General features: G+C 43.9%; 1 protein-coding gene across 1 annotated transcript; it reads left to right on the top strand.

Annotated features, from left to right (window-relative positions):
* The first annotated feature begins 453 nt into the window (after positions 1–453).
* UBXN11 (UBX domain protein 11) lies at positions 454–24940 on the top strand. The gene is made up of 15 exons (XM_033157837.1): positions 454–575; positions 2434–2527; positions 2927–2964; positions 4387–4491; positions 7316–7416; positions 9194–9248; positions 9651–9730; positions 10194–10308; positions 11165–11376; positions 16978–17055; positions 20313–20436; positions 22046–22149; positions 22829–22896; positions 23531–23677; positions 24740–24940. The coding sequence occupies exons 2-15, from the start codon at positions 2463–2465 to the stop codon at positions 24891–24893; spliced, it is 1446 nt and encodes a 481-aa protein (XP_033013728.1). The 5' UTR covers positions 454–575; positions 2434–2462; the 3' UTR covers positions 24894–24940.
* Positions 24941–27509: the final 2569 nt, after the last annotated feature.

The following is a 27509-nucleotide window of genomic DNA, read 5'->3' as shown; positions in this document are numbered from 1 at the left end:
AATAAGTAAAAACCTCAACAACTTTTCTGTCCGGATTTTCATTTTTTGAAATATGGGAATGCCATGGTTTATCAATGTGCTGTGAGAATATGTACTTTCTTTCACCTGTCCACAATCTTCTAACATTCCCCTTCTTTGGCCACGAGTTATGGTGTTATGAGAGAGGGAGAACAACTCTTACTCGCCCTTTCTCTAAACCAAAAAGCCCCCAACGCCACAAGCTTCCCTCACAGGGGAATTTCCTGAAGACTTGCACATGTTGCTCTCTGTCCTATTTTTATGCAGCCTGAAATCCTATGCTCACTTGCCCGGAAGTAAACCCCACTGAACACAAGAGGGGCCTTATTTCTGAGTAAACATGCATATAGCATTGCGCCGCCAATCTGAAGGGCAAAGAAAGAAAGAAAGAAAGAAAGAAAGAAAGAAAGAAAGAAAGAAAGAACTGATCCAAGAGCGCTGAATCCTGGGAATTGTAGTCTCCTGACTCTCCCTCCAGGCTCTGGCTTGGAGTCGTTACCTAGGCAACCGAATGTAAACAAGATGGCGGCGCCAGCCTGAAGCCTCAAGATGGGCGGGTGAGTCCCTTAATATGTGAAGATCAGGCAAGCTGTTAATACGGGACGAGACGCTGCTTTTCATTCTCACAGGCGCGGCTCCTACCTAATTCACCCAGGAACCCGCCTTAAGTCTCTTGCAGCAAAAACAATGCAGACCTTCGTGGCACTTTAAAGACAAATTATGCCAGCCCACGCATTTTACTCAAAAGTAAGCCCCAAGGGATTCAATAGGATTTTATTCTCTGGTAAGTGTGAAATCCTTTGGCTGCCACCCCAATCCTCTTTACTAGGGAGTAAGACTGAGGCTTACTGCTGAGTAAACATATACTGTATATAGGTTTGTGCTGTTAAACTGTAACCCCATGTGCATGAAGTGGGGAGCTTGTGGTGTTCCCGATGTCCTTGGGCTTCACCTGGCCCCAGCCTTAGGATCCAAATCCCATTGAAATTAGTAGGATATACTGCTGAATGAACAGGGTTTTGCTGTAGAAGATTCATATGTCAGAAGCTTTCATGGGCTTCCTTCAGCCTTCTTCATCAAATGCAATCTTTCTCAGTGGGTAGATATGAATGGGGCACTGTTCTTGTATATTTTTGCACTCCGCAGGCCCACAGATAGACATAAGAAGGGCTCCTCTGGGTGAGACTAACAGCCCAGTTTCCCAGAAACTGGGATTTAGAGGCACATCACCTCTTAATACTGTAGGTGCTATATAGCCATCATGATTAGTAGCCACTGATAGTCTCATCCTCCATGAGTTTGTCTGATACCCTTTTAAAGTCATCCAAGTTGGCAGCCAACTGTGGGAATGAATTCCACAGTTACAACTTTAATTATGTGCTATGTGAAGAAGTACTTCCTTTTTGTCTTCTAGAATTTAACTCCATTGAGAGACCCCTGATTCTAGTATTACGAGAGAGGGAGAAAACCTCTATCCACGTTCTTCACACCATGCATAATTTTATATATTTCTATCATATCACCCTTTTTCTTAACTAAAAAGCACCAAACATTGTAACCTTCCCTCATAGGGGAGTTTCTCCAGTCCCTTGATCATTTTAGCTGTCCTTTTGTACACCTTTTTCAACTCTGCAATGCCCTTACAGTTTTCTTTGTGATTCCTTTTCTAATGATCCACCACTTACATTTCAGGTCTGGCTTTACTGTACAATACCTCCTCCTCTTCACTGCCCTGTATCTGTATGTATGGTATGATATGCCACCTGTGGATAACACTTCATGCACCTAACAAAATGACTCCAAGTCCACAAAATGTTACGCTCGGTGTTCCTTTGCATCTGGCCACATAATATTTTGTGCTTTCTCCCCAGATATTTTTCCAGTGCTGCTCCTCCATTGTTATTTTGGCACATTGGTGCGCGACCCTTTCCTCAAGGAGCTCAGGCTGGAGTACATCTAAAAAATTTCTCATTTTGTGCTCACAAAAATGTGAGATAGAAACAGATGCAGCCATATTTGTGTAGCTGACTTGAATGCTCTGTGGGCTATCAGGCAGATTTAGATGGTAGCTATCTAGATAGTATCTCAGTTTGGTACTAAATCTTACAGTCAGGAGTGCGAAAAGTTTCTCTGGCAAAAGGTGGTAACTTTGTAGTTTAGACAGTCCTTGAGCTGGTCTTGCAATTGTCAAGTCAGTCATGTGGATGGATAGAGTGTTGGCCTAGGTTGACCCCTCACTCCATCCAATGTGTCTGGACTGTGAGTTCAGAGATGCTGTAGGAGTGTATCACATCTTCAAAAATTAGCAATGTGCAGAGATGTGTGCAACATATAGATAAACCACATAGGCAATTCTGCGTTGCATATGTATGCCACAAATTGTAATGCATTTCTATCTCTTTCGCCCCCACTTAGAATTTAAAACTGTAAATTCATGGTAAACGATGACGTCTCCTCTTTCCTCTCTGGGGAAGATTCGCAGGATGCCACTCCAGTTGCAGACACCAGGGTAAGTGAGGGCTCATTCACACAACCACCTGGACATGCAGGAGCCACAGAGAAAACCAGCGCCTGTTTGTTTTCTAACAGAGAATCCGGCTTTCAGGTTCATTCCAGGATTGTACGTACCTCACACCAGAAGTTGAAACTAGGAACGGTTCTATATGTTTACTGTTAAGTTATCTAGGGGCTTTGTGGCCTCTACTGACATCACACTCTTGAAATCACTCTTTTCATTATGTGTGCTCATATCAGAAAACCAAAGGGCTGTGGCATGGCTTCCCAACTGTAGTGTAAAATTGCAAGCATGTTCTTCATCAGTTATGTTTGAAGTATACATTTACATGGATAATCATTGATTTCTTGCCTGTTTTATGAGTGGCAACTCCTGATTTCTTCTGGATTTCAGAAAAAGGACAGCACCTTTCAAAGAGAGCATTCAGAATGGTGAGTGGTGAGAACCTTGTCATTGCTTTGTTTACCCTGTTCCAAATAATTATGTATATAGCAGTGTATGATCTTTCTAATTTCTCATCAGTTCCTACATAAACCTGTAGATTACTCTTCCCCTTTTACAGGCAAAGAATTAGGATGAGAGTGTATGACACCTAAGGCTACCCAAGACTCAGTGGCAGAGTTGGAAATTCAACTGTGCTGCAGTCAACTGGCTGTTTGTGAAATGGGGGTGCCTGTTGTCTTTACAATCCTTTCCTCATTTGGCTGTGGTAACTAATGAGGCTCAGGGCCTCCCCCTCACCCCCAGCAGTTACTAAAAAAAAATTGTCTATGTTTTAAATATATCATTAGTGATATATGAGCATTTTTACTAATCATGAAAAATATCTAGTAAGCTGCAGTTTCTGAGTGCTATTAATTAAAGTGGAATAACTAGAGTGGCGCAGGTGGCGCTGTGGTGTAAACAACTGAGCCTTGGGCTTGCCATTTGGAAGGTCGGCAGTTTATGTTGCTCAGTTCCAGCTCCTGCCAACCTGGCAGTTCAAAAGCACGTCAGAGTGCAAGTAAATAAATACGTACCATTCCGGCGGGAAGGCAAACGGTGTTTCCGTGCGCTGCTCTGGTTTTGCCAGAAGCGGCCACATGACCCGGAAAAACTGTCTGTGGACAAACACTGGCTCCCTCGGCCAGTAAAGCGAGATGAGCGCCACAACCCCAGAGTCGTTCATGACTGGACTTAATTGTCAGGGGTCCTTTACCTTTTTAACTCTAGAGACCTCTGGATAGGTTCCTCAGGGGAAGTAGAAGATGTAGTTAGTCTTGACATGATCTTGATGCTGGATCTTACATTGAAGTCCACCAGCTTATGTTGATCTAGAGATTGGCTCACTTTTTTTACAGCTTACTTTACTTCTTGTCAATTAGCCTTCTCAATGGAAATTGGTACAGTTGGCAAGTCTTCAAGGGGAGAGAACCGGTTTTTTGTTGGAACTGCAAAAGCAGATTTGTTATAAAAATTATATTGCCGAGGTAGCTATTAACTGTAAAGGAGATGAATTCATCTGACCCCATCCATACCAAGATGCATCTTTCTCACTAAACGTTGTACATAATTATTAATTATATTATTTATTTTAATATATCAGTGGCCACGTGTTGATTTTAGTTTATAAATTTTATTGTTTAATGTTTTAATTAGTATATTAAAGTGTTTCCATAGCTTCGTGCTGATTAGGTCATGTTCTGATAATGTAAATGTTCTAAGTTTTGTACCAAATTTGTATATATTTTACCGAATGACATTGCACACACTGCAGCAGCCTTTGGCTATAAGCAATAAACTTGATACCATTGATACAGCAGAGGACGTCCTTTTTGTGCTCCTCATAATGATTTGATCACTTTTGTTCACAGAGGATGAAGCTGCAATGATGGATGAAATCCTGGGGCCCAGAGCTCAGATTCCAATCAGCAGGCCTTCATGCTCAGATGGAACTGCAGAAAAACCAATGGCGCTGGGTATGAGTGGAAGGGCTGGAGATGAGATTGGTTTGGGGTAATTCCAAGGGCTAACATCAGCCATAAAAATTCAAGGTCTGGGATGGTAAAGGCCACAGCACTTTCCACTATTTCCTGTTTTTCTCTTTCCGTAGCTAACTCAGACATTGCGTGCTCTATGTTCCCGTTACAAGAGCTGTTTGTCTTTTGTGGTTCTTCATGTATAGATCACATTGGGTTACTGGGACAGAATTTGAACTCATGACAACCTCAGCTTTGAGTCTCTCTAGCACTAAGGATAGTGGAAATACATTTGAAAATGTCCAAACTCAGAGAACTCTGGTTAGTAAACATGCTGGGATAATAAACCATTCTTTAAACCTGGCTTCTCCAAACTAACCATAATTTAAACTAGGGATGGATAACCTGTGACCCTCCAGATGTTTCTGCACTATAGGTCTCATCATCTTTTGCCATGGTGGCTGGGACTGATGGGAGTTGGAATCCAGCAAGATCTGGAAAGCCACAGGTTCCCCATCCCAAACTAATAATAGTTTTCCACTTTGTACATAAAGGGGAACTCTGGTAAGTTTGAAATTAAAAGCAGAAGCTTTGATCTCACCCTACAGTGTTTAGCATTAAATCTGACAAGATCCAGTGTTTTTCTTTTCAAGGTTGAAAGCCTTGTTGTTCGTTGTGTGAACTCACACAGGTTAGTATATTTTTTTAAAACCTGCAGAACTTGCTTTTGACCAGAGGCAACAGTGGGGCAAAACAAAGATAAGTACATGTTGTGGGAAGCAAAACCTCCCTCATACCCATTTTCAGTTCTCTTAAAACCCATTGTCTGCCTGTAGCCTAAGTTTAGAAAGAATCATGCATACCTGTACTGAGAAAGTGTATGCAAAATCTCAACACAAATGACTTTGATTTGTGTGATGAAGTTTGATTGTAGCAGGTGGGTTCCCTTTATTTAGAACAGAGATGGGGAACCTTTCTCAGCTTGAAGGCCACGTTCCTGTCTTAGCAGCATTCCAGGGGCCACATGTCAGTGGTGGCTGGGATCAGAGAGAGAAAGGGCAAAGCAGTGAACACAAAGTTTCCCTTTGTACAGCATGCTAGTTTCTACACACACATCCCTCTATAGCCTCCATTCAGGCGTCATCAGAGTTGAAGGGCACATTCTAGCCAGACAAAAACAATCAAGGAGAGTAGGGCTGCTGAGGGGTGTGGTTCAGAGAGAGTCTCAAAGGCCATTTAACCCTTGGGCCTCAGATTCTCTACCCTTGATTTAAAATATGGAATTGATTGGCATAGAGTATGGACAGCATTGCTGATGAAGATGTTTTTGCTCCCAAGCTAGGCCAAGTGACCCACACTAATGTTGTCTCTGAGATTAAAGGATTTAGGTCCTTTAAGCGGAACCGAATTCTGGGACCTCACACATGTCTGTCCAATAAGCAACACTCTTCTTTGCCAGCATCAACACACTTTGCCACATGCCAATGAAGCCACATGTACAGACTTTTCCAAGTTCACCCTCTTGTTTTTTCCTGCCTTTGACAAATTTTGCGCACAATTTCTGCTTCTTTTCTTAGCCAGGCCCTGAAAAAACATTTCCTTTTATTTTTAGTTAATCGGGTGACTAATGAACAGATAGAAACCCAAATGTTCATGCAGCACATTTAAAAATTAAAAACTGCACAGCTCACCAGAAGGATGGGGGGGGACGACGGGGACGGATGCCTGAGCAAGCAGTGGAACAGCTAGCCTGCACACCTCTTACTTGAGTTGAAAAGCCAGGAGTCAACAAGATTTACTCTGTAGATGGGTGTGTGCGCAAAATAAATAAATAAATAAATAAATAAATAGGGGTACTCGAAAGAATTAAGATGGTACAGCTGGGCAATCCAGGTTCTATGTCAACACAAATGAAATACTGTACCCTGTATAAGCTATGGAAACAGAACTTTTGCATAACTTATTTTATTTTGCATTTTTCCCTGCACTTTTAAAAACAATGTTGCATGTTTTTATTCTGGTTTTGCTTGTCACAGGGATTGGCAAGGAGCTTTTCAGGGCACTAGGTCTCCATCTCCAGCCACCAGAATTATTATCCCACTACCTCTCACTTCAACATGCCTTGCTCACCTATACACTTTCAACCATATCTTTGCAGCCATAAAATCTAGAAACTTTAAAAAAAAACAACCCAAAAACCAAAAGCTGAGACTCACAGGAAACTGATTTCTAGGTCAAATGCCTGTGCATTCTGTGCTTTCCCTTCATTCCTTAAGAATGAAGGCATATGTGTGAGTCGCATCTAGCTCCAGTTGTATCCATTCCTTCTTCTCTTTCCTTCTTCGCTCTTTTGGGTAACTAGAAGGAGGGAGGGAGGAGCGACAGACTAAGTCCATGCCATGGTGAGGAACATTGTTCCCTGGCCTCCTGTATGTTTTGATCCTTCTGAGTACAACATAAAAAATCTGGGGTGATCGGCAATAGCCATATTTCCATCCTAGGGAGAGAGTTCATCTACAGATGTGTGTGTTTGTGCAGAGAATCTGTGAAAAATAGAGTTTACCACCTACCACTGAAATGTCAGCCTATGTCTGGGATCCAGCATAGCTGCACCTCCGCAGTCTTCCCCCATTGGTGACCCAGATACTAGTCCTCTGTTGTTTCCGCCAAGGATTTGGGCAGAGAGCCGACACAGACGACATACCAAGCATTCTGGCCCTGTGCTCCATTTCCAAGGAGCACAACATGCCATTGTGGGGTCGGCATCTCGAAAGAACATTTGACACCAAATTGTTCTCATGATCTGTTGACTTTGTGCCTTTAGGGTCTGCTCCCAACGATATGGAGCTGATGACCTCCATGATGCAGAAGATTGCTTCCTTGGAACAGAGCATCAAGAGCCAAGCACGGGCAATATACCACAAGGTGAAAATGCCAGGCTTCAAAGGAACTGCGTTAGCGTGGCAACAGTTCAAACTGGTCATAGTTGATCTCAGAATCATGCTAAGATTTTTTTTTATTCAAGTGTTTATTATTTAATTATTATTTTTCTAAATTGCATAAATCAATCCATGGTATGAAAAAAAACCAACATGATAAAATTACAATCTGATAAAATTACAATCATTTACACTATGTATAGGCTGCCTTATAATAGAGTGCTCTGTGAGTGGCTAAAACAGCAAATTTGGATTTGGATTTGATATCCCGCTTTATCACTACCCAAAGGAGTCTCAAAGCTGCTAACATTCTCCTTTCCCTTCCTCCCCCACAACAAACACTCTGTGAGGTGAGTGGGGCTGAGAGACTTCAAAGAAGTGTGACTAGCCCAAGGTCACCCAGCAGCTGCATGTGGAGGAGCGGAGACGCGAACCCGGTTCACCAGATTACGAGCCTACCACTCTTAACCATTCGTAATCTGTAATTTTAAAAAAGCCATATGGGAATAAGAATGCAATGCCTCAAGTAAAAACACACCAGATAAGGACAAAACTATACATTAAAAAAGATCAAAAGAATAGAGAAAAACAATATTGAAAGAAACACAGCATAATTTTAAAAGCCTTGGAAAATGAAATGTCTTTGCCTGTTGTAAAAAAAGAAAAGGAAATTAGCAGAGCAATCCAAACCCTCAATCTTCTGCTTTTGTCCCTGCTGCACTGCTGAAAAAGCAGGCAGGCACTTGCTGCTGCAGGCAGTATCCTTGCTGGCGGTCAAGAATCTTTGGATCCTAAATTGATCCAGCTACCAGCAATGTTCCCAATTTAGACCTCTCTGGTACACCATCCTGGAGCTGTTGCAGCAGAAAAAGGGACTGGGGAGGAGGATGAAGCTGCCCTCCATCTCCCACCCAGGACAGCATGAGTAGAGGGGCTTCAGATATGGCAGTGGCTCCAACCATTCTGCTTACAGACAAGAATTAAATTTCTCCAAAGAGTACAGCTTACCTGAGGAGGACATTCCACAGCCGGAGAGCCGCGATGGAGAAGGCTCATTCACTCCTAGCCACTAACAGCAAACTCACAGTGGGAGGAAGGATGGACGGATCAGTCTGTTTCTGATCATGTGTGTTGATTCATAGCACTATTTTTTATTTATTTTATTTATTTATACCCTGCCTTTCCCCCTAATGGGACTTTAAAGAGTCTTGGCTCTCCCCCCCCCCCGAGAATCCTAGAAAGTATAATTTGTTAAGGGCACTGAGAGTTGTTAGGAGACCCCTATTCCCTTCACAGAGCTACAATTTCAGAGTTCCTGGGAAGAGGGATCAATGGTTAAACTACTAGGGGGATCATTCTGCAACACAGAAGGGGGCCCCCTGCAGATACTGTCATATCTGAAGGCCTGCTTCATAACATGAAGGAATCTTGCCTTTATTGTGGCAGCACCTACCCTTTGGAAGCCCATGCTCCTGCATATCAGACACGGGTTGTCTCTAATGTATTTTTTGTGTCTGTTGAAGACTTTCCTCTTTGAGCAAGCTTTCAGAGTGGAATCTTTGATCCCAGTCAACATCTGTATTGGTTTTGAATTTGGTTTCCTATATATGCAATTGTTCTGCTTGTATTGATGCAATTGCTTTGTATATGTTTTTGTTCTGTTGTGAAATTGCTTTGAGATGCGTCATAGGAAGCAGTTTATATATGACATGGAATTAATAGTGACTGGTAATAAATTTTGCCTTTTATATTTGGATCTGCAGGATAAGAAGATCGAGGAGCTTGAGGCGCAGATAAAAATCCTTAAGAAAGGAAAAGGTAACATTGTGGCACATGTCTCAACGCTTCTTCTTTCTCTCTTCAACAAGAGGCAGATGCCAGGTTTTGCTAGACTTGAGGGATGTGTAGCTGAAGGTCAGCCTCCAGGCCACAGCAGGGTGTGTATGAGCATGTGGAGAGAGCAGCTTTTGAGGCCTCACCATAATGCAGGTCATGTTTTAAGCTCTAAGGCACCAGTAAGTCCAGAACTGGCCAGGTCACCATATGGAATTGCCCATTGGAAGGATGTGTGTTCGAAGGTAAAACGCTAACCTTTTCCATTCTGAGTCAGAACATTAATTTATAACAGAGACTTGGACTATTGCTGCTCTTTGTGCAGTTTAATATTAATCAAAATGAGGAACCCCTACATATCTTTGGGTGTGTTTTTTTCTCTGCAAGATGAATCTTCTTGGGTGAGCAGAGCAGAGGAACTGGAAGTGATATGCCTTAAGTTGCAGCATCAGGTCTGGGAAATGGAGGTAAGATTAATGGGAGAGAGAGATTATTATTATTTATCTACTAATCTGAGCTTAATTTCTATTCACTCTATGGGTGGCTACTGGGTTGGACGTGAACAAGAGCCTTTGAACAAACTAACCTCTTAGAGTCCATGGTACCAGACAGAAATGGGAGGGAGGGGAATCTCTCTTTTGCCCTTCTTTTTACTCCTTGTGTTAAGACAATGAGAAGCGGGGGAAGCGAGATCTCTAAGTTCAGGTTGGCCTCAGTTCTTCCAAATCCCCTGGGTTTGAATACAAGTTGGGCTCTGAGGAACTTTCACATCATCCTTATTTAAAATTGATTTAATTGGATTGCAGCCTTAAATAAAAGTTCATTTTGGGTAAGTAGCAATTTTATTTTTCCTTCACCATTTTTCTATTCTCACCATTGGTGAGGCTGTCCTCCTTCCTGTCTAAATTGTCCCCATTTCTCCCTATGCAGCTGTTTCTGAATGACTATGGATTAATCTGGGTTGGAGAAGGGACAGACTCTTTGGGAGAAGTGCAGGCACAAAGTGATGAAAGGAGTGAACTGTCAAAGCGTTACTGGAAACCAGGTTTGCCGGGACAAATGATTGCCCTGTTTTAGATACCTTAAGACAACTTTACTTCCATTTAGACTGTAAGCTCCTTGGCGTAGGGACCAGTCTTTTTGTTTACAGAACTCAATAATCTGCTATGTACATTGATGACATTGTATGCATTGTAAATTATTCCCATTGTCATTCATTTAATAACCTTACAAATCAGCATTTCCAAGATTCTCATAGCAAATAATGCAAACTTGTCAGGCACAAGTGGCTTTGGGGGGAAAGTTTTCAATTTATTAATTTTAATTAAACTGATTTAGTCATACCATAAGCCAGTTTCTGAAAGATTTTGCCTTGAAAAGCAGGGTATAAATGGAGAAAAACTCCTAATAACTATCCTGAACCTTGAGGTATCATGTACCCTGCTTTGCAACAACTCCACATCTAGAGCACAAAACCCATATTTGTCCCTATGGGTTGTACACAGTGTATGACTAGGTGGCTTGTTACTTTAGCACAAGGATTTATTCTTGTGCAACAGAACTCCTCCCTCACCTTTCTGTTTGTATTCCCCAAATTTGTTCTTGGGGGTTTCCCCAAGCCTCCAGAGCAGATTTGGGGAGGGCACAGGGCATGTCCAGGAGGAAGAGAGGGTGGAAAGTTCAGTAAAATAAGCCTAAGTCCTTGCACTAACAGAGCAAGGGCATTGGATACCACCCTATGTAATCCAACACAAATTGTAGAAATATTGTCCTATTGACAATATTCCTCCATTACTTTGTCACGGAAACTGCTTTTCTTGATGCTGGAAAGGTTTTTGCAGTTAAAATGCAGTGTCGAGAGCTTCCCTTCCCCTTAGTCATTTCTCCTTCTTTTGTCATAGGTGAATCCATCGTTTCGGAAACCAATTTTGATTTAATTTTTGCAAATCTGAAAGACTTAAATGCTTTGGCTGGGGAAGGCATGTCCCAAATCGAGCACACGGCAGGGGGTGCTAGGCTGAAGCAGCTGGACTCAATCCCCATTACCTTCTATCAAAATGGGATTGTCATGTTCAAAGGGCCTTTCCGGTCATATGAAGAACCTTCCACACAGGTATGAATCAATACTTAAAGAAATTTAATCACCGACTCTCTGGCTGGCAGGTGTACCCATAGTAATGGCTACATGATGACAAAGCAGATATTCTTTTGTGCATTTCCTGATAGCACAAAATCCCCACTTTCTGCCCAGAAATAAGTTATAGCATTTATGATTCCTTCCATTTTCTTGTAAGAAGCCTGATAAGATGACGAGATTGTATACAGTTATGCATAATTAGAGCGGTCAAGGTTCAGTGGAATTTCACTCATTCACTTTGGATGGGTGCAATCTTCTCTGAAGGCTAGTGCTCAGAGCTTTGACTGGTTCTGCTAGTTTCTAGCAAAAGCTGGCTGTGCATAGTGCTAATTAGCTGGCATCATGAAAGCACATCTCCCACTCTCTGCAGCAGTTTTTCTTGTCTAAAAACGATTGACTTGTAATAATAGTAATAATTTGGCACAAGCATAAACCAAATTGATGCATTTGCGTGGTGCCTGACCTTTTTAAAAAACGAAAGCCTGCCTGAGGAAGGGGTGTGGGGGAAACGAGAATAACCATAACTGGATTCAGATGCAATACCTATGTAATGTGACGGACTTTGGGATTTAACATTTCAGTGACACCCTGTGCAGTGCAAAATTTGGCACCTCCTGCCTCTTGCCATCCATTATTTATCATTGTTGCAGCACCCCCTCTCGACTTGATGCCCAGTGTGGGCGAACTGGTTGTGCTCCCCTAAATTTGCCTCTGATGTCAGGTGGGGATGATGACAGCCAAGCCCTTCTTGCAGTAGAAAAATATATATGTTGCCTTATGCTTGCACATACATTTGTATGTACCACAATTTTCAGGAGCTCGGGTGGCTGGTGCAGTGGTAGGATACTAAAGTTTGCTTTTTCTCAGACTCCAGCTTATTGTCTAAATGGAGGACCTGATCACCTAAATCCTAACAAACCAGAATCAGTGACTTCTACAAAACCATAATCTGAGTAAACATGGGATAGGCAATCTCAGGCCCAAGGGCCAAATGCTGTCTTCCAGGCTTCCCTATCTGGCTGTCAGAACTCTCCCAGACCACATACTCTGTCACTAGGCCACACTGCTTACTGGCCCTTCCTCACCCCCCATGTGCTTTTGCTGAGCTGGAATGTGTCCATGAACTCCAATGCCTGGATGGAGAATAGAGAGGGCTTTGGGAGTGTGTGTAGAAACTGGTCTCTTGTAGAAATGATGAAATTTACATTTCATTCCCTGCCCACTTTTGCCTCTGGCCCCACCCAGCACTGACATGTGGCCCTCAGAAGATTGCCCAGAAGGGAATGTGGCTGTCAAGCTGAAAAGATTCTCCACCCCTGGAACTGACCAGTAAATCATGAAGAATTAGGGGCAGGGGCAGGAAGGGTATAGCAGAGAAGAGATGAAAGAGAATGAAGGTATTGAACCTTGCAGTGTAGGGACATGGTGAAGGAAGCAAATAAAGATTCAGAGCTGCAGCATAACCCAATTCCCTTTCCACTGCAGAGGGCAGAGGAAATGACTGCCAGGACGAGTATTTCATAGTGATCTTGAAATAAGAGAATCTATTTAGCATCTGTCCATGAAGAGACAAGAGATGAGAATTCAGTCCCTCCCAAGGGAATTGTGCTATTAGGCTGGAGTGGGCAGGAAGTATACTGTGGCCCGTTGGCCCACTTCCAGTGGGTCACTTAGTACCAGCTGGATGCTGAGATACTTGCAAATAATGTTGGGCTAGATGGACTTTGGCTGGATCTTGAACAGTATCTTATGTTCTTAAGTGGGAGTGCATAGTCAGGGTCACTGAACACAGATCTGGAGCATGCACTCTTCCTTTATAAATTTAAAATGTGCCATTGAACCATGAAGCATCTCATTTTTTAAAAAGAAAAAGGTAGACTACACAATAATAATAATAATAATAATAATAATAATAATTTATTATTTGTACCCCGCCCATCTGGCTGGGTCTCCCCAGCCACTCTGGGCGGCTTCCATCAAACATTAAAATACATTTAAAATATCACAGTTTTAAAACTTCCCTAAACAGGGCTGCCTTTAGGAATTTTCTGAATGTCAGGTAGTTGTTTATTCCCTTGACTTCTGATGGGAGGGCGTTCCACAGGGCGGGCGCCACTACCGAGAAGGCCCTCTGCCTGGTTCCCTGTAGTTTTGCTTCTCGCAGTGAGGGAACCGACAGAAGGCCCTCGGCGCTGGATCTCAGTGTCCGGGCTGAATGATGGGGGTGGAGACGCTCCTTCAGGTATACAGGACCGAGGCCGTTTAGGGCTTTAAAGGTCAGCACCAACACTTTGAATTGTGCTCGGACAATCTGCGAGTCATCCTGCCCTGATCTAAGGCGCTCCTTCAGAAACACAATATGTGCCTCCTTGAAAGAAAGCTACCAAGGCTCTTCAGGCCCATGTTAGCAGCATTTCTATGTGCTGTTTGAATACATTCACAAATCACAGAGAAAGATGGGTTGGGTGAGCAAATGAGAGGGGTGAGTGCAGTACCCTCTCCTGCCTGCGGTCTGCCCTTGCCACAACCCCTTTCTCTGGGGTTTTTACTTGAAATTTGTATCCTCCATCCCTCTCTGTGTATGTGATTGGCACAGTTTCAACCTGAAGGAAGTGCCCCCATCATGCTTACTGTGGCCATCATTCTAGAAATGAGTTGCAAGTTAAGGAGGAAGTAACAGAAAGCAAGAATGAGCACAGGGCTGTTCTGCTTCTGACTTTGAAACCATTCCAGCTTCCGTCCTCAAGCCCCACCTGCTACCTCTGCAACTGTTTGAAAGTTGTCGTATATAACTCACACATGGGACCTTTCTGTTTGCGGCCATTGCAGCTCCCTACACATAATGAGCAAGCTGCTGGACTCTTCACCACATGCAAGTCCTTGAATTTTGAACGTCCTTCTTCAGCCCCCACAGAGATGGTTTGCAGCAACAAGCAGGATGCCAGGCTTTCCTCCCAGTGAATGAGTCAACTATTGACTGAACATTTTAAAAAAGCAGTACTGTGTATTTTTGAACACTCAGTTTTGTAACTGCCCAGTCTCTACAATTTTTTACCAGGAGAAACCTGTGATGAAAAGGGTGCAGGTTCTTTCCTAGTAGATGCCTGAACAAAGCTTGATTTTCCTTTTAAAAAAAGTTGATAGTTCTTATGGATGAAGAGAAAGTTTAAGCTTAAGTCTCAGTCCCTGTGAAGGGAAGACATGGAGTCTAGTGACTAAAGTCTCACACCCTCTTTGGGGGAAATGTACTTATTTTTAAGAGACTTCAGGCTGTACTCCAATTTACACAACTTTCAGACTTGCACTGTGTGGGACTGCGTCAGAGATCCACATGTAGGGTACCCAAACAGTGTCTCATCTGCAACCTGACCAGGCCAGACTACTTAGCTTCCACAAGGTAACTGGGTCATGTGCCTTCAGATCATACCCTAGTACCTAGCTTGGTCTATCTGCAAGTGTTTTCACTTTACAAAGATCTGAATGATATAGGTGAGCTATGTGGAAGCCAGGGAGGTCTGTAAGCAGAGTGCTGGATGTGGGCCTGGGTTCAAATCTCACTTTTCATAATAGGCTCATTATATGATCTTGGGGATAACAACAATTAACCTTTGTGGTGGTGATGATAAATGAAATAAGGAAGGTGAGCTGAGTGAACCTAAAACTAATTTGCTCTCCAAAATGATCTTTAAAATTATTTTCTGAGCATTGTGGTGTAAAATGTTCCCTGGCTGTTCTCCAAACATTGGATATCAATATTCAGTGATATTAGATATCTGACAAGGACGTGCAATGAGATTTAGATTTTGTGTTTGACACCTGCTAGAAAGGAAAGCTGTCTGGAGATACCTCCAAATCTAAGGATGGGTCCACACAATATGAAATAGAAAGCTACCCACCTCCCCAAATGGCAGCCCTGTATTGAGTTCCCCCGACCACCATCCCATAACCTTTGCTGTATCCTGGTATCATTATTCTCAGCATTAACCAACCCCAGTTGATGATGTGAGGATGGGGAAATATGCTCAGCCTTGTGGCGCCAGGAAGGTGGTTGTACCCCAAGGAGGAGGAAGTGAAACCCGACAGTGTTATGACCCAGACTGCCAGCAGCACCCTGAACGCTAACTTGGGGAGAGTAGACAGCTGAACCAGGAAGCATTGATTGGGGCCCTGACGTAATCCGAGTTCTGCCATCAAGGCTGTTCTAAGCCAGGCATGCCCAAATCTGAAATGTTTGAGCTACTGACCCCCGGTGGCTGCAGCTCCAAAGCCAGACACCAGCAACCTAGTCTCAAATGTGCCTTTAAACCTACTCACCACAACAGGCAGAAGTAATCAAGTGTCAAGCTCCAGGCAGAGGACTGCCTCTTTAAAGCCTATCACCCTCTTGACCAAATGGGTCATCTTGAGGTGGAGAATGAAATCAAGGAGGGATCCAGAGCAAAGGGATGGTGGGACCTGGTTTGTGCCTACACTCAGGCCTAGGGACTATAGCTTATTTAGAACCAGCAGTCATTGGTGCAAGTGGTCTACCCCCAAGACCTCTCCAAGGTTCTGAAGGCTGTGGTTCTTTTTTATTATTATTAAATAAACTTTATTTAAATTCCAGATTTACATTTTCAAAAAAAAAACACACATAAAAATTACATAAGCGAACATAACTTAGATAAGCGAAACATAAATCCTATATCACAATTACATTCCCTGCCCTTACCCCACCCTCCCTGATTTCCCTCCCCCCTCCCCCTTGTTACTTCTCAACCTTCCCATTACTGCATTAGTATCCATCTTTAGTCTATCTACATGCTCTTTTGTTCCTTGTATCTGTCATATTCCTTTACGTCAATTATTTGGGTCTTTAACATTCTGCCAAGAGGTCGGCCTTCTCAACATACAATTTCATATATTCTTTAAATGATTTCCAATTCTCCTCTCTCTCTACCTCACTTATCCCTTTTAACTCCTCATACTTAGATGCCAAATTTGTAATATTTTGCAGTCAGAATTGGATTGGTGAAATGGAGGTTGCTGGCACATTTCCATTTTTTATGTGCATTTTTTGTTTCACCTCCAACTCTGAGCATTGGTAAGAGAGTATTCTGTAAATTGAAATAAATAAGAGGTATTCATTTATCTGGACTGCTTATTGTGGTTGTTCAGTCACCAGAGGGCCCTGGGGGGGTCTCTGCTGTGGTTCCTGCGGGTGCTATTGCACTCTTAACCTTGCACTCCTCCTCCCTTAGCACCTGCCAAAGCCTCTGTTCCTTCCAGTGTTTATTTTTACTTCAAAATTTTAATTTTTTTTACTTTATCTCAAGCTTTTTTGGCATGTTCTTTTCTGGCTGTTTGGTTGGTTCCTTTTCCATTTTTATCATTATTCGTTTGAATTCTGAGGGGGCTGTAGGTGTTTTAGTTGTTTCAGTGTTCCAAGCATCACCAATTGTTCATCTGTGAAATTTGTATTTTGTGGTTCTCGTGACAGTGTCTTAAACTGGTCCCCAGGCCCAAAAAAAGTTTAGGGGCACTACCACCCTCAGTATAGAGAAAAATCTGACATGTGGGACCTGCTTGTGGTTTCAGCAACTCCTGCGAGATATCATGGACGGTTTCTTCCCTTCTGAGCTGCAGAGACGTTACCCAGATGGTATCCCATTTCAGGTATGCCACCCCCTGCTCTCCTGCAGCTTCCTGTTTAGTGAGTTCTTCATTTGCAGAAGTTTCATTTGCTTATCAAAAATGTGGTCTGAAGTTGGAGCAGCTCCATTGTTTAAGCAGAACTGAGAACCTCTCTTTACTCTAAGCAGTTTTAATGTTTTTTCCTCTTTCAGGAACTGATTGTTCTGTATATGAGGAACTAAGAGTGCTTTTTGCTTAAAAAATTGGAACACTTCTCAGTTTTCAGATTCCCTCCTTAAAAAAGCAAACACTTATCTTTTCTGCAATCAGTATTTGATTATCACTACGGTAATTAATATTGGGACGGTTGTTCTGTGTGCAGTAATAGATTCTCACTGACTGTGTGGATAAACATTCTCTGGAGAAAATGAGTTTATGTTTCATTTTGAGACCCAAGGAAGGAAGAGGGGTGGGAGAAGAGAGCTCTCAGGCAAATGGGAAGAATAATAGGACATGATCTCTGAGAAAGGGGCAGACCAAAAAGCCAGAAACTGTTAGACAAGAGGTGGGGAACCTGTGGATCCCCAGATGTTATTGGACTCCACTTTCTATCAGCCCCAGCAAGCATGATCAATGGTCAGGGATGATGAAAAACATACAGGTGCACGTTACCACAAATTAAGAAATATGTTATCTTCTGCAAAATGACAGTGCCTGAAAATGTGGCTATCATATTTGGTAGGCTTGTCCCCAAGTTGTGTTTGCTTTCTGGAAAGTTGAAACTATGATTAAAAAATGATCCCCTGTTGTGCACAAATTCTTCTTTTAGATTATGCCCAATATTACAGCCAAGTTTGAAAAAGCATGTGACTGGAACGCTGCTCCTCCATCTATTGAGAATTAATTAGAAGAGGATTAAATATATCACTTGTGGTAAAACCTAACTGATTAGGGGGCCATACTAAGCTCCCTGAAGGGTCATTGGATGTTGTTGACCTCCCGCTCTGACTACAGAGAGGGAGGCCTGTGAGTAGAGAAGGTCTGCCATTGAAGACCTTCTTGGGGGAGCCAGGGAAAGGTCCCACACTAGGTAAAAGGTAAAGGATCCCTGGACGATTAAGTCCAGTCAAAGGCGACTATGGGGTTGCAGCGCTCATCTCGCTTTCAGGCTGAGGGAGCCGGTGTTTGTCCACAGCATGACTAAACTGCCTCTGGCATAACGGGACACCAGGATGAAAACCAGAGTGCACAGAAACGCTGTTTACTTTCCTGCCGCAGGGGTACCTATTTATCTACTTGCACTGGCGTGCTTTCGAACTCCTAGGTTGGCAGGAGCTGGGACAGCAATGGGAGCTCACCCCCATCTGCGGGGATTCAAACCGCCAACGTTCTGATTGGCAAGCCCAAGAGGCTCAGTGGTTTAGACCACAGCGCCACCCGCGTTCCATTCTATTAATGCTCTGATGCAACTGAAGAAAGGGGGTGTGTTGGAGGCAGATTGTGGGAGGCCCTAGATTCACAGGATACCAGGCCTTTTGTTCCCTGAACATGCCCTTGGCTAGGAAGTAATACTACACTCTTGAAGGTGATGTAGTTCTTTCCTTTTCCATTGAAACCAGTTGCAGCAGGGATGGGGTCAGGGTGGGGGGATAGAGAAAAAGAAAAGCAGAGAGAGAGGGACTGCCACCCATCCTTTGACCAGGCCAGTGCTAGCCCAGGGGTGCTCCCTAATAAAGTAGTGCCATAGTCTCTTCTTCCACCTTCCATGGGATTGCTGTGCCCTTCTGTTTTAGAGAAGGAAGGGAAATGAGGAAGTCATTTATTGATAAACTATTTTTAACTTTCTAGAGTAGTGTTTTCGGCTGGAGCTACTGATACAGCATTGGTCTGATCCTTGTCAGCAGAAGTGACTTATTAAAATGGTGTGTTTGCTTTGTTTGGAGGCAACTGGAGCAGTTTCTTCCAAACAGGTGGGAGGAAAGTGTATTGCTTTCTTGCCCATTATTCGCAAGTAGGCGGAGGAAACTGTGTTTCTTTGTTCTCATTATTCATAGATGAGTGGAAAATGTTTTACATAAAAAAGAACAAGAACAAGGAAATGTGGTCTGGGGTTTCTGAAACCAGGCCCTGTGAGGCAGCTGAGGGGGAAGCACCTGCTCCCTTTCCTTTTGCAGGGGAAGTGTGGGGAGTGCCAGAACTGAACAGTCAGTTAGACTCAAGCAGGGAAGAGTGCACAAGCCGCAGGGCCTAAAAGTTAGCTGGGGCAGAGGATCGTCTCCAGAGGATCATACAGTTAGAGATCCAGAGCACACGACAGCTGGGCCTCTTTGGCTTCATATTCCTTTCTGGTTTCCCATTTGCTCTCACCTTCTAGTTTCTGAGAGATAGTTATAGAATCAAGTAGTGATGTATTTTTGTAGGGTACTATGATGGGTTGCCAGAGAGAATGTCCGCATGTCACGGGAGAAAATTCACAGCACAAAGGAAAGTAATGCATTATGTAGAAGGATAACCAGAAGCCTTTCTCCCACCATGCTTATTTTCTGAGCACATGCAGAGTGTTTTTTCTATATGTGTGTGTTTTCTTTTTCTAGGATAATGTTTCAAATATGCAACCCGCTTCTTCCCATAGCCCAGACTGGGGCATTCTGGAAATGATCTGCAACTTGATTTTGTGGATTGCATAAACTGGCCCTGAGTTTGCTTCTGGATGTTAAGTGGTGGATCTTGGATTAGATTCATATAGCTTTTCTGATAGAAGGAAAGAAAAGGGGCAGGGCCCTCTTTTCTTTTATACAGCAGCTCGTCTGGTCATTGAGACTCCTCACACAAACACATTGGTTTATGATGGCTGCAGAAAAGCCTTGCTTGTGGTGGCTCCCAGCCGAGGGTTGTATCCAACCTAAGTTTTACTCGGAGTAGTGCCTTGAAATTACTGGACATTACTTAGCCGTCCCAGTCTACTTGTGAGTAGGACTAGATTTGAATACAACCCTGAATGTTTTGCTTTGAGTGAACCTTTTTTGACCCACCTCTCTCCAAGTGTGGTTTATTGAGTTATCAAGCATTGCCAGCTTGATAGGCAGTGCCTCTGTGGCAACTGTCCTGCTGATCAGGTTGAGGCATCCCTGCTGACTGATCATTTGTTTTGCAGTTTCTGCACAAGGAAATGATGATTTCTCTTCCATCCTCCATTTGTCACTGCTGCCAACTTTTACTAACACTTACTTGCCTAACACTGAACTCTGGAGTTTGGGGTTAGGTAGGGCATTGAATAGCAATATGGATCTCTTCCACAGGTCACCGACAAGAGAGACACCTTCTTTCAGGAGAGGAAGCTGCAGCATAAAAATTTTCCGGGCCAGGGCCATGTCATTGGCCTTGCCAGACCAAGCGGACTAAAGGAGACAAATGAGATACCAGGTGAGATGGTGGTTAATGATGAGTGTAGGAAGGACCATAATTCAGCAGCAGTATTTGCCTGGCATGCAGAAGGCCTCAGGTTCAATCCCCAGCATCTCTGGGTAGAGCTGGGAAAGGTCCCCTCTCTGCTGCATAGCTGCTGCCAATCAGAATAGACAGTACTGATGGACCAATCATCTGACTCACTATAAGCCAGCCTCCTATGTTCTTGTTCTTATTTGTTTGGTTTCCTTTAATCTTTCTCTCTCTCTCTCTCTCTCTCTCTCTCTCTCTCTCTCTCTGTGTGTCTGTGTGTGTGTGTGTGTCGTTCAGTGTTTTAAAATTCTGGTCCTCATCTCATCTTATTTTCTTACACCCACTCAGTTAATCATGGCTCCATTTCTTGTATGACAAAACTTTTGACATTGCATTGTGTTTAATGACATTTTGTGTTATATGCTGCTTGTGATGGAAAGGACCTTTTGTTTTCCCCCCACCACTCAAACATATTGACAAGAAGAGCTTCAGAAGGCTTTTTGGAAAGGAGTCAATTACTAAAAACGAAAGAATGAAAAAACAATGTATATACTACAACTAACAACAACAACAATAGTATAATATGCTGCATTGGGGGGTGAGGGGCAGGACAAAGAGTGGTTTCCAAAGTGGCTCACATCAGTAAAAGGTACAATTCAAAGCTGATGGCAGGCACTGTAACTAAATCAAAACAAGACGCAGGCCCAACCCTCAGGCTCCCAAATGAAAATGACAAAGAAAGGAGAGTGGAACAGAGGACAAAGACAGAGGAAGAAGATCCTGTCTGCCAATGCCAGAAAGGAGGGATGAGCTGTGAAACAGGCATCTATATTGACTGTAAACCAGACTGATCTCCCCTTGCTGGCTTTCTTACCTGATTAGAAGTAGCACTTTGGCTGGTGGCAGATTCCAGGGGTCAGCAAGGTTTATCTTGCCTGGGCCAGATCAGTCCTGCAGAGATCCCTCTGTGGGCCAGATCGTGTGCGCGCCCGCGATTTTCAGCATCTGCGCGAGTGCAGATGTGATTTCATTCTGGCGCCGCGGAAGTGAGTCCCCACACTGTGCTGTGCTGGTGGCTCGGTTGGGGGACGCCTCGGGGGGGCGGTCAAATGACCCAATGGGCCGCTTCCGGCCCATGGGCCTTAGGTTGCTGACCCCTGGATTAGGCTGTGCTTTGGTCAGTTGTCGGTCAGTCTCAGGGCAAATGGCTTGGAGCTCTTTCTTTTAGTGGCTGGCAACCAGAGAGTAATTGTCTCTCACTTCCGCAGCCATTGGATGACAAGATCTTAGTGCAAAGTCCCAGTGTTAAGCCTAGGGCTCTTTCTTTGCCTATCTACTAAAGCAGGCATGTCCAAAGTCCATTTTGGGGCCCTAATCCGCCACCCTGACTGGTTCAATCCGGCCCCCGTGGCAGTTTCTTTCTTGGGGTAAAATCCTTAAAAAAAGCTCAACAACCTGAACACTAAAAAACCCCACACTCAACACTTTGGTTGGCCCTCATGCAGGTCCACTTCATCAAATCTGGCCCTCTTTGAAAAAAGTTTGGGCACCCCTGTACTAAAGCATTTACTCCCACAATCCTCTGTTATGGCAGGTCCTAAGCTCACCATGGAGCAGTTTTTGAATAAGCTTCCAAAGTCACGGATTCAAGATGGGCAAGTGATCGATATCCGAGGAGAAATTAAAAAAACCCTCCAGGTAGGATGGAACTCCTTCTCCAGCCTGCATGAAATGGGGTTTGATTCTGGGGCTCCTTCTGCTGGCCAGCACTTCTGCTAATAGCCAATACTTTGCAGCAGCGTGGGCTTAGGTACCATATCCCTACCTAGAATCCTTCTCCCTACCAGAATTTAATTTCGTGACCAGGATGTGCCAAAAGAATATAGGATGCACATGCGGAATACCTGCCCTTTTAGGGTCTCCTTCCTTGTCCACCTAATGATACACAATGATAATCTTTCCCCTTCTGCCTTCATTTTGAGAATCAATGCTGACATGATAGCCAAGGTTAGGGGGGAAAGCACATCTCTAATCCGAAGTATCAGAAGGACAGGAAATTGGGGTTCATATGGTCATCTCACTTCCCCAAAGGCTATATATTATTGGCATTCAAATACTGTAGTGGTGTGGTGTAGTGGTTAGAGTAAGGGTTGCCAGCCCATGGGCAGCTTCCCCAGATTCTGAGCTTGGAGTCTGAGCTGAGTTTGGAAGTTTTAATTAATACCTAGGACCAAACCCTTTAGTTCTAAACAGTACAACAAAAGACAACCTTGCTTCATCACTATGTTTGGATGTGCTGAGATGAGCAGGGCAGCTGATTCTGTTTACATATCTCAGGCTGTCAGATTTTGACGCAGATTTCCTTCTTTGGTTCCAGGGCTCAGGTGGGAAAAGCCACGAAGTGATTGTGGTGGAGACCCCCAGCATTGCAGCAATGAAGAAGAGGTAAAAAAGAAAAGGCAATTTCCCCTCTTCACATGAATGGCTGTAGCATCATGCAGTCTCCTCAAGCTGTAGTGCAGGAGGGGGAACCTGCAGCGCTTCAGATGTCGCTAGACTACAACTCCCATCCTCCCTGACAACTGGCCACGCTAGTTGGGGCTGATGTGAGTTGGAGTCCAGCAGCATCCGGAGGATCACTGTAGCACTTTCTTTCACATTGATGCCCTTTATTCAGAGCTGCATTGAGAAGTATGTGATTTGGGTTCTCATAATTCACCTTTTGACAGGGGACAGACAAGTCCCTTACTCACCTGATTCATTGAGGGTTTAAGACCCATCAGCTACCTTCACCTGGTTTAGCTGGCCAGTTGAAGCCATTTCCTGGGGTGTGGCCACTGTCAGCTTCTAGGAGCCACAGGTGAGAACTGAGTGCACCAAAGGTGGTCAAACTACTTCACAAACTGTCCCCCACCAGAGATACTGCTCCTTCCTTAATACCCCATACGGGTCCAACAAGTTTCTGCATGTGCTGATGAGGGAAATGAGGGGTAGATGGGGCTCGTCAACCTGGGAAGGTTTCCCCACCCTCTTCAAAGAAAGCATTGTCCCTTCTCTAACCAGCTTTTCTGATCTTCAGGTTGGAAGGGAATGAAAAGAAGAAGGCCTCCAACCCCAATGTCACAACTCTTCGGATAAAGTCAGAGAATGGGGAGAAGACCTATATCATCAAGATGCCATTCACCGAGACCATCGGAGACCTGCGCCAGCATCTTGCCCGGAGCAGGTAGTAACAGGGATCATTCTAGCAGATAATCTTTTGTAGAAGTTTCTGTACCTTAAACTCCTGGTTCTGCAACTAACATCAGCAACTAAGGTCTGTGCTCACTATAAACAAAAAGGGGGAAAGTGTGTGTTTTTGCTTAATGTTGCCAATTTATGCAGATTTATCTCCCACCTGGAATCTGGGAGGACCAGGCCTCTGCAATGCAATATGGGGAGTAAATGTTTGGGGGAGAAGGGCAAATATGACTGACTTTCAGGTTATTGGGGAGGGACAAGGAAGGAAAGATCCCATGGCTTTGGGGGAGTTGATCTATCACATCATACAGGCATCTAGGTTCCTGACTCACCTTCCAGTTAATTTTTCACCATTGTGTATCCTATTCCTCACTATCTGCCCTTATTTCCTTCTGGTTTTGACCTCTGCTTAGTTCTCCAGTTTCTGCCACAACTCCATAGTGGAGTTTGTACAGAGAATCAATAAAAGTGCCTGTGATATCACATACCATGTCAGCCTCTTTGACTTTGGCATTGCTCTCGTATTTTTGGTTGGGGTCGTGATACCATCAAAGCAGGTAGCGCTACTGCCAAGGGATAGTAGTAGTGAGGATCCTGGGAAATCTTGCCAAAGGCACTGTTCATTCCATGCCCAGTATGTGTGGCTGAACCCAGAGATAGTTATGACCACAGGAAATGGTACATCCCTGAAAAGTAAGCTGCATAACTCAGATGTAGATACTAGGGGTCATGCAAAGAATATTCATTCTTGAATATAAGGAGCCTCTCTAGAGAATAAATTGAAGTGTGTGTTCTGCTGTCTTTTCCATAGAGAATCTTGCAATAACATTATTGTATAGGTCCTGCAATGATATAGAATAGTTTCTGAAATGCGGACTCTTGGCTTGATGCCTCCCAAAGCCAAAGCAACGAAGATGCCGATAAATTTAAAACAATTATTCAATATGTGTATTCAAATTTTAAATTTTTGCATTAAACAAATTATTTGCATTTGAATGTCAAATTCCAAATCAGCTCACTTACAAACACTATTCTGCTCATTTCCTAGGGGAGAAGAAATGGAACCTTATGAGATCATCAGCACTTTTCCTTATCGAGTGTATAACAACAACTTCATGACGCTGGAGGAGTGTGGGCTGGTCCCCAATGCCTCACTTCGGCTGCAGAAAAGGGCCCCGTCAACCAAATCAGAAGGGCAATAAGTGTAATGGTTTACAGTGGATGATTCATCAGGCTTGGCTGCCACTCAGCTAGGGAGTAGTGTGCCTTCTTCTCCTTCAGGAGAGCCTGTGCAAAAATGACATCCTCTAGTCAGAGTGAGAAACAGGGAAGGACTGACCTTTCCACTTACCCAAGCTCCAACCTTTGCGGCTATTCTCAGCACTCCAGTCAAAGGAGAAAGCCGGGGTTGGGGTGTAGTTGGAATACTGGGCATAGACCCTCCCTTTGTTACCCAGCTTGAGTGGGGCTTAGCCCTAGGTCTAGGTTATCATTATCCTCAAATGGATGAAGAGACTCTGGCCCTTGTAAAACTCTCATCAGAAACACTAGACCCTCGCTCCAAGAAAGAGCACACAGCTGGGCTACTGGTGCTAGCATGAAGTTATCCCTTTTCTAAGCTGCTGCATCACCAAATGAGCGCCGAGTCCCAGACCATGCCCTCGTGCACACCATGTGCTTGATAGCACCCACCCTGTTCCTGTATCCTACAGGGGCCTAAAAATGGGGTTTACCAACTAGTTGGTGGGGTTAGGGGCACCTGTGATGCCTGTTAATTCATCTAATGCAGGTTTGGGGAAACTTCAGCCCTCCAGATGTTACTGACTATAATTCCCATCATCCTTGGCCATGAGTTACGCTTGCCGAGGTTGATAGGAGTTATGGTTCAACAACATCAGAAAGGCCCCCTGGTTCTCCACTAATTCTAATGGGAAAGGGAGATGAACATTTTTTGCCTTTCCTGAAGCTGAAAAGGAACTGCGCACCCAACCATTGAACTTTGTGTGGCCACAAAGGCAACTCAGCCACATATAAGCTCCTCTTCCCCTGTGCAAGAGGCTAAACAGGGAGTCCCAGCTTCAGCCAGCCCATCCACTGTGTGTAATACCCCAAAGCTTAGTGAAAAGTGCCTCTCTTCCCCCCACATAGCATGGATGCAATGTCAGAGCAGCCCATCCCTTGTCTCTGGCAGGAGTGGGGAGTCTTTGTCCCTCTGGATATTGCTGAACTACAACTCCCACCAGCCCCAGTAAGTCTAGCCAGTGGTCAGGGATTATGGGAGTTGTAGTTCAGCAAATGCTGGAGGGACTAGGTTCCCCACACATACTCTCTAGCTACGGCCAAACATGGATGTCCTGCAGTTAAAAACCAGGCAGTGTGTGGGAGAAATTACCTTTAGCAGGTCTCTTTTGAGGCCACAACAAAACACAGTCAATTTCTCTTCCTCTGGCGAGTTATATGCAAACCTGACCGAATCTCTTAACAGCAACCCACCTTGTTCAATACAATGCCCCTTGTTATTGTTTCCCTGTTTGCCCAACACTTGCAATATTAGGTAGCGAGTTCTCCCACCCCCTGACTGATCTTTGTAGTTGTTCAGTAAAGAGGGCCTTGACAGCCATCTTTCAGTGTCATTCCCTACTCCTTCTGGGATGGAATTTGCATGTTTCAATGATCAGTCCATGTCAAAAAAAAAAAAACCCTCCAGAAAATTAGCTGGCCAGAGAGAAGGGTTTTAAAATAATTAGTAAGCCACAATTCTGCTAAAAAGTGGTGTACTGAATGGACTCAGCCTTTTTTTTGACAAGGAATAGGACTCCAGCATATCCATTTCCTCCTCTTCCCCACCTTAATTGTGCCAAAGTTATGACTGTTATACTGTTCTGTGAAGACTACACCAGATGCTTTTTCTGACCTTTTAAATTGGTTCTTAGTGCTTACTAATCCATGACTGCCTTATCTACTTAATTGTTACTGGTTGCATGCCACAAGGAGAGATGTCCAAAGTTTGGGTGATCTGCACCTTTTCAACAGGAACGTCAATGCATCTGGCCTTCCCTATGCATAACATAGCACCTCTAACCCCTAAAATCACCAATGTCCAGGAGATCCACAAATCTCAGCCATTTGTGCTCATTGTAAAACTCTGCCTCTTCTGATTTGAAGCTTTGTCCTGAGTCTCCACAGCCTAGCATCAATATAGAAACAAGACCCCACTCTCCCCTCCTTGGTGCCGAACTGGGGAATGGGGACTACATTCCTGCCAGACGTAGGCCCTTCTGCACTATATATTTAAAGCTGTATCCTGCCACTTTATACAGCCATGGCTTCCCCTAAAGAATCCCACGGCAAAACAATCCTGGGTTCAGTGCACAAGTCTTTACAATTTACGCTTTTACGATACATCCACTTCAGTTATTGAGGAAGGGTGCAAGGATACTATTTTAGAAATTTATGGGTATTTGATGCAACTGTGCCCAAACCGTCCCAATATAGCAGGCTTCCTCAGTCTTGGCCCTCTAGATGTTTTGAGACTACAATTCCCATCATCCCTGACCACTGTTCCTGCTAGCTAGGGATCATGGGAGTTGTAGGCCAAAAACATCTGGAGGGCAGAGTTTGAGGAAGCCTGCAATATAGCCAACAGGGCTCTGCCACCTGTCCAAGGCTTGGGCCAGGAACGAATCGTTTTGTGCTGAGGTATAGTAAATGTGATCAACCCAGCTATTAGGAGAGCTGGAAAATGGATTTCTGAATCAATAATCAGGATGGTACTCAACTTTTATCTTCCAGTTTTAAAGATACACACAAAGCCACAG

This window comes from Lacerta agilis, chromosome 8 (assembly GCF_009819535.1).
Source record: "Lacerta agilis isolate rLacAgi1 chromosome 8, rLacAgi1.pri, whole genome shotgun sequence".
NCBI lineage: Eukaryota > Metazoa > Chordata > Lepidosauria > Squamata > Lacertidae > Lacerta > Lacerta agilis.
Note: the sequence above shows the minus strand (reverse complement) of the source record. Positions and strands in the feature narration are given on the sequence as shown.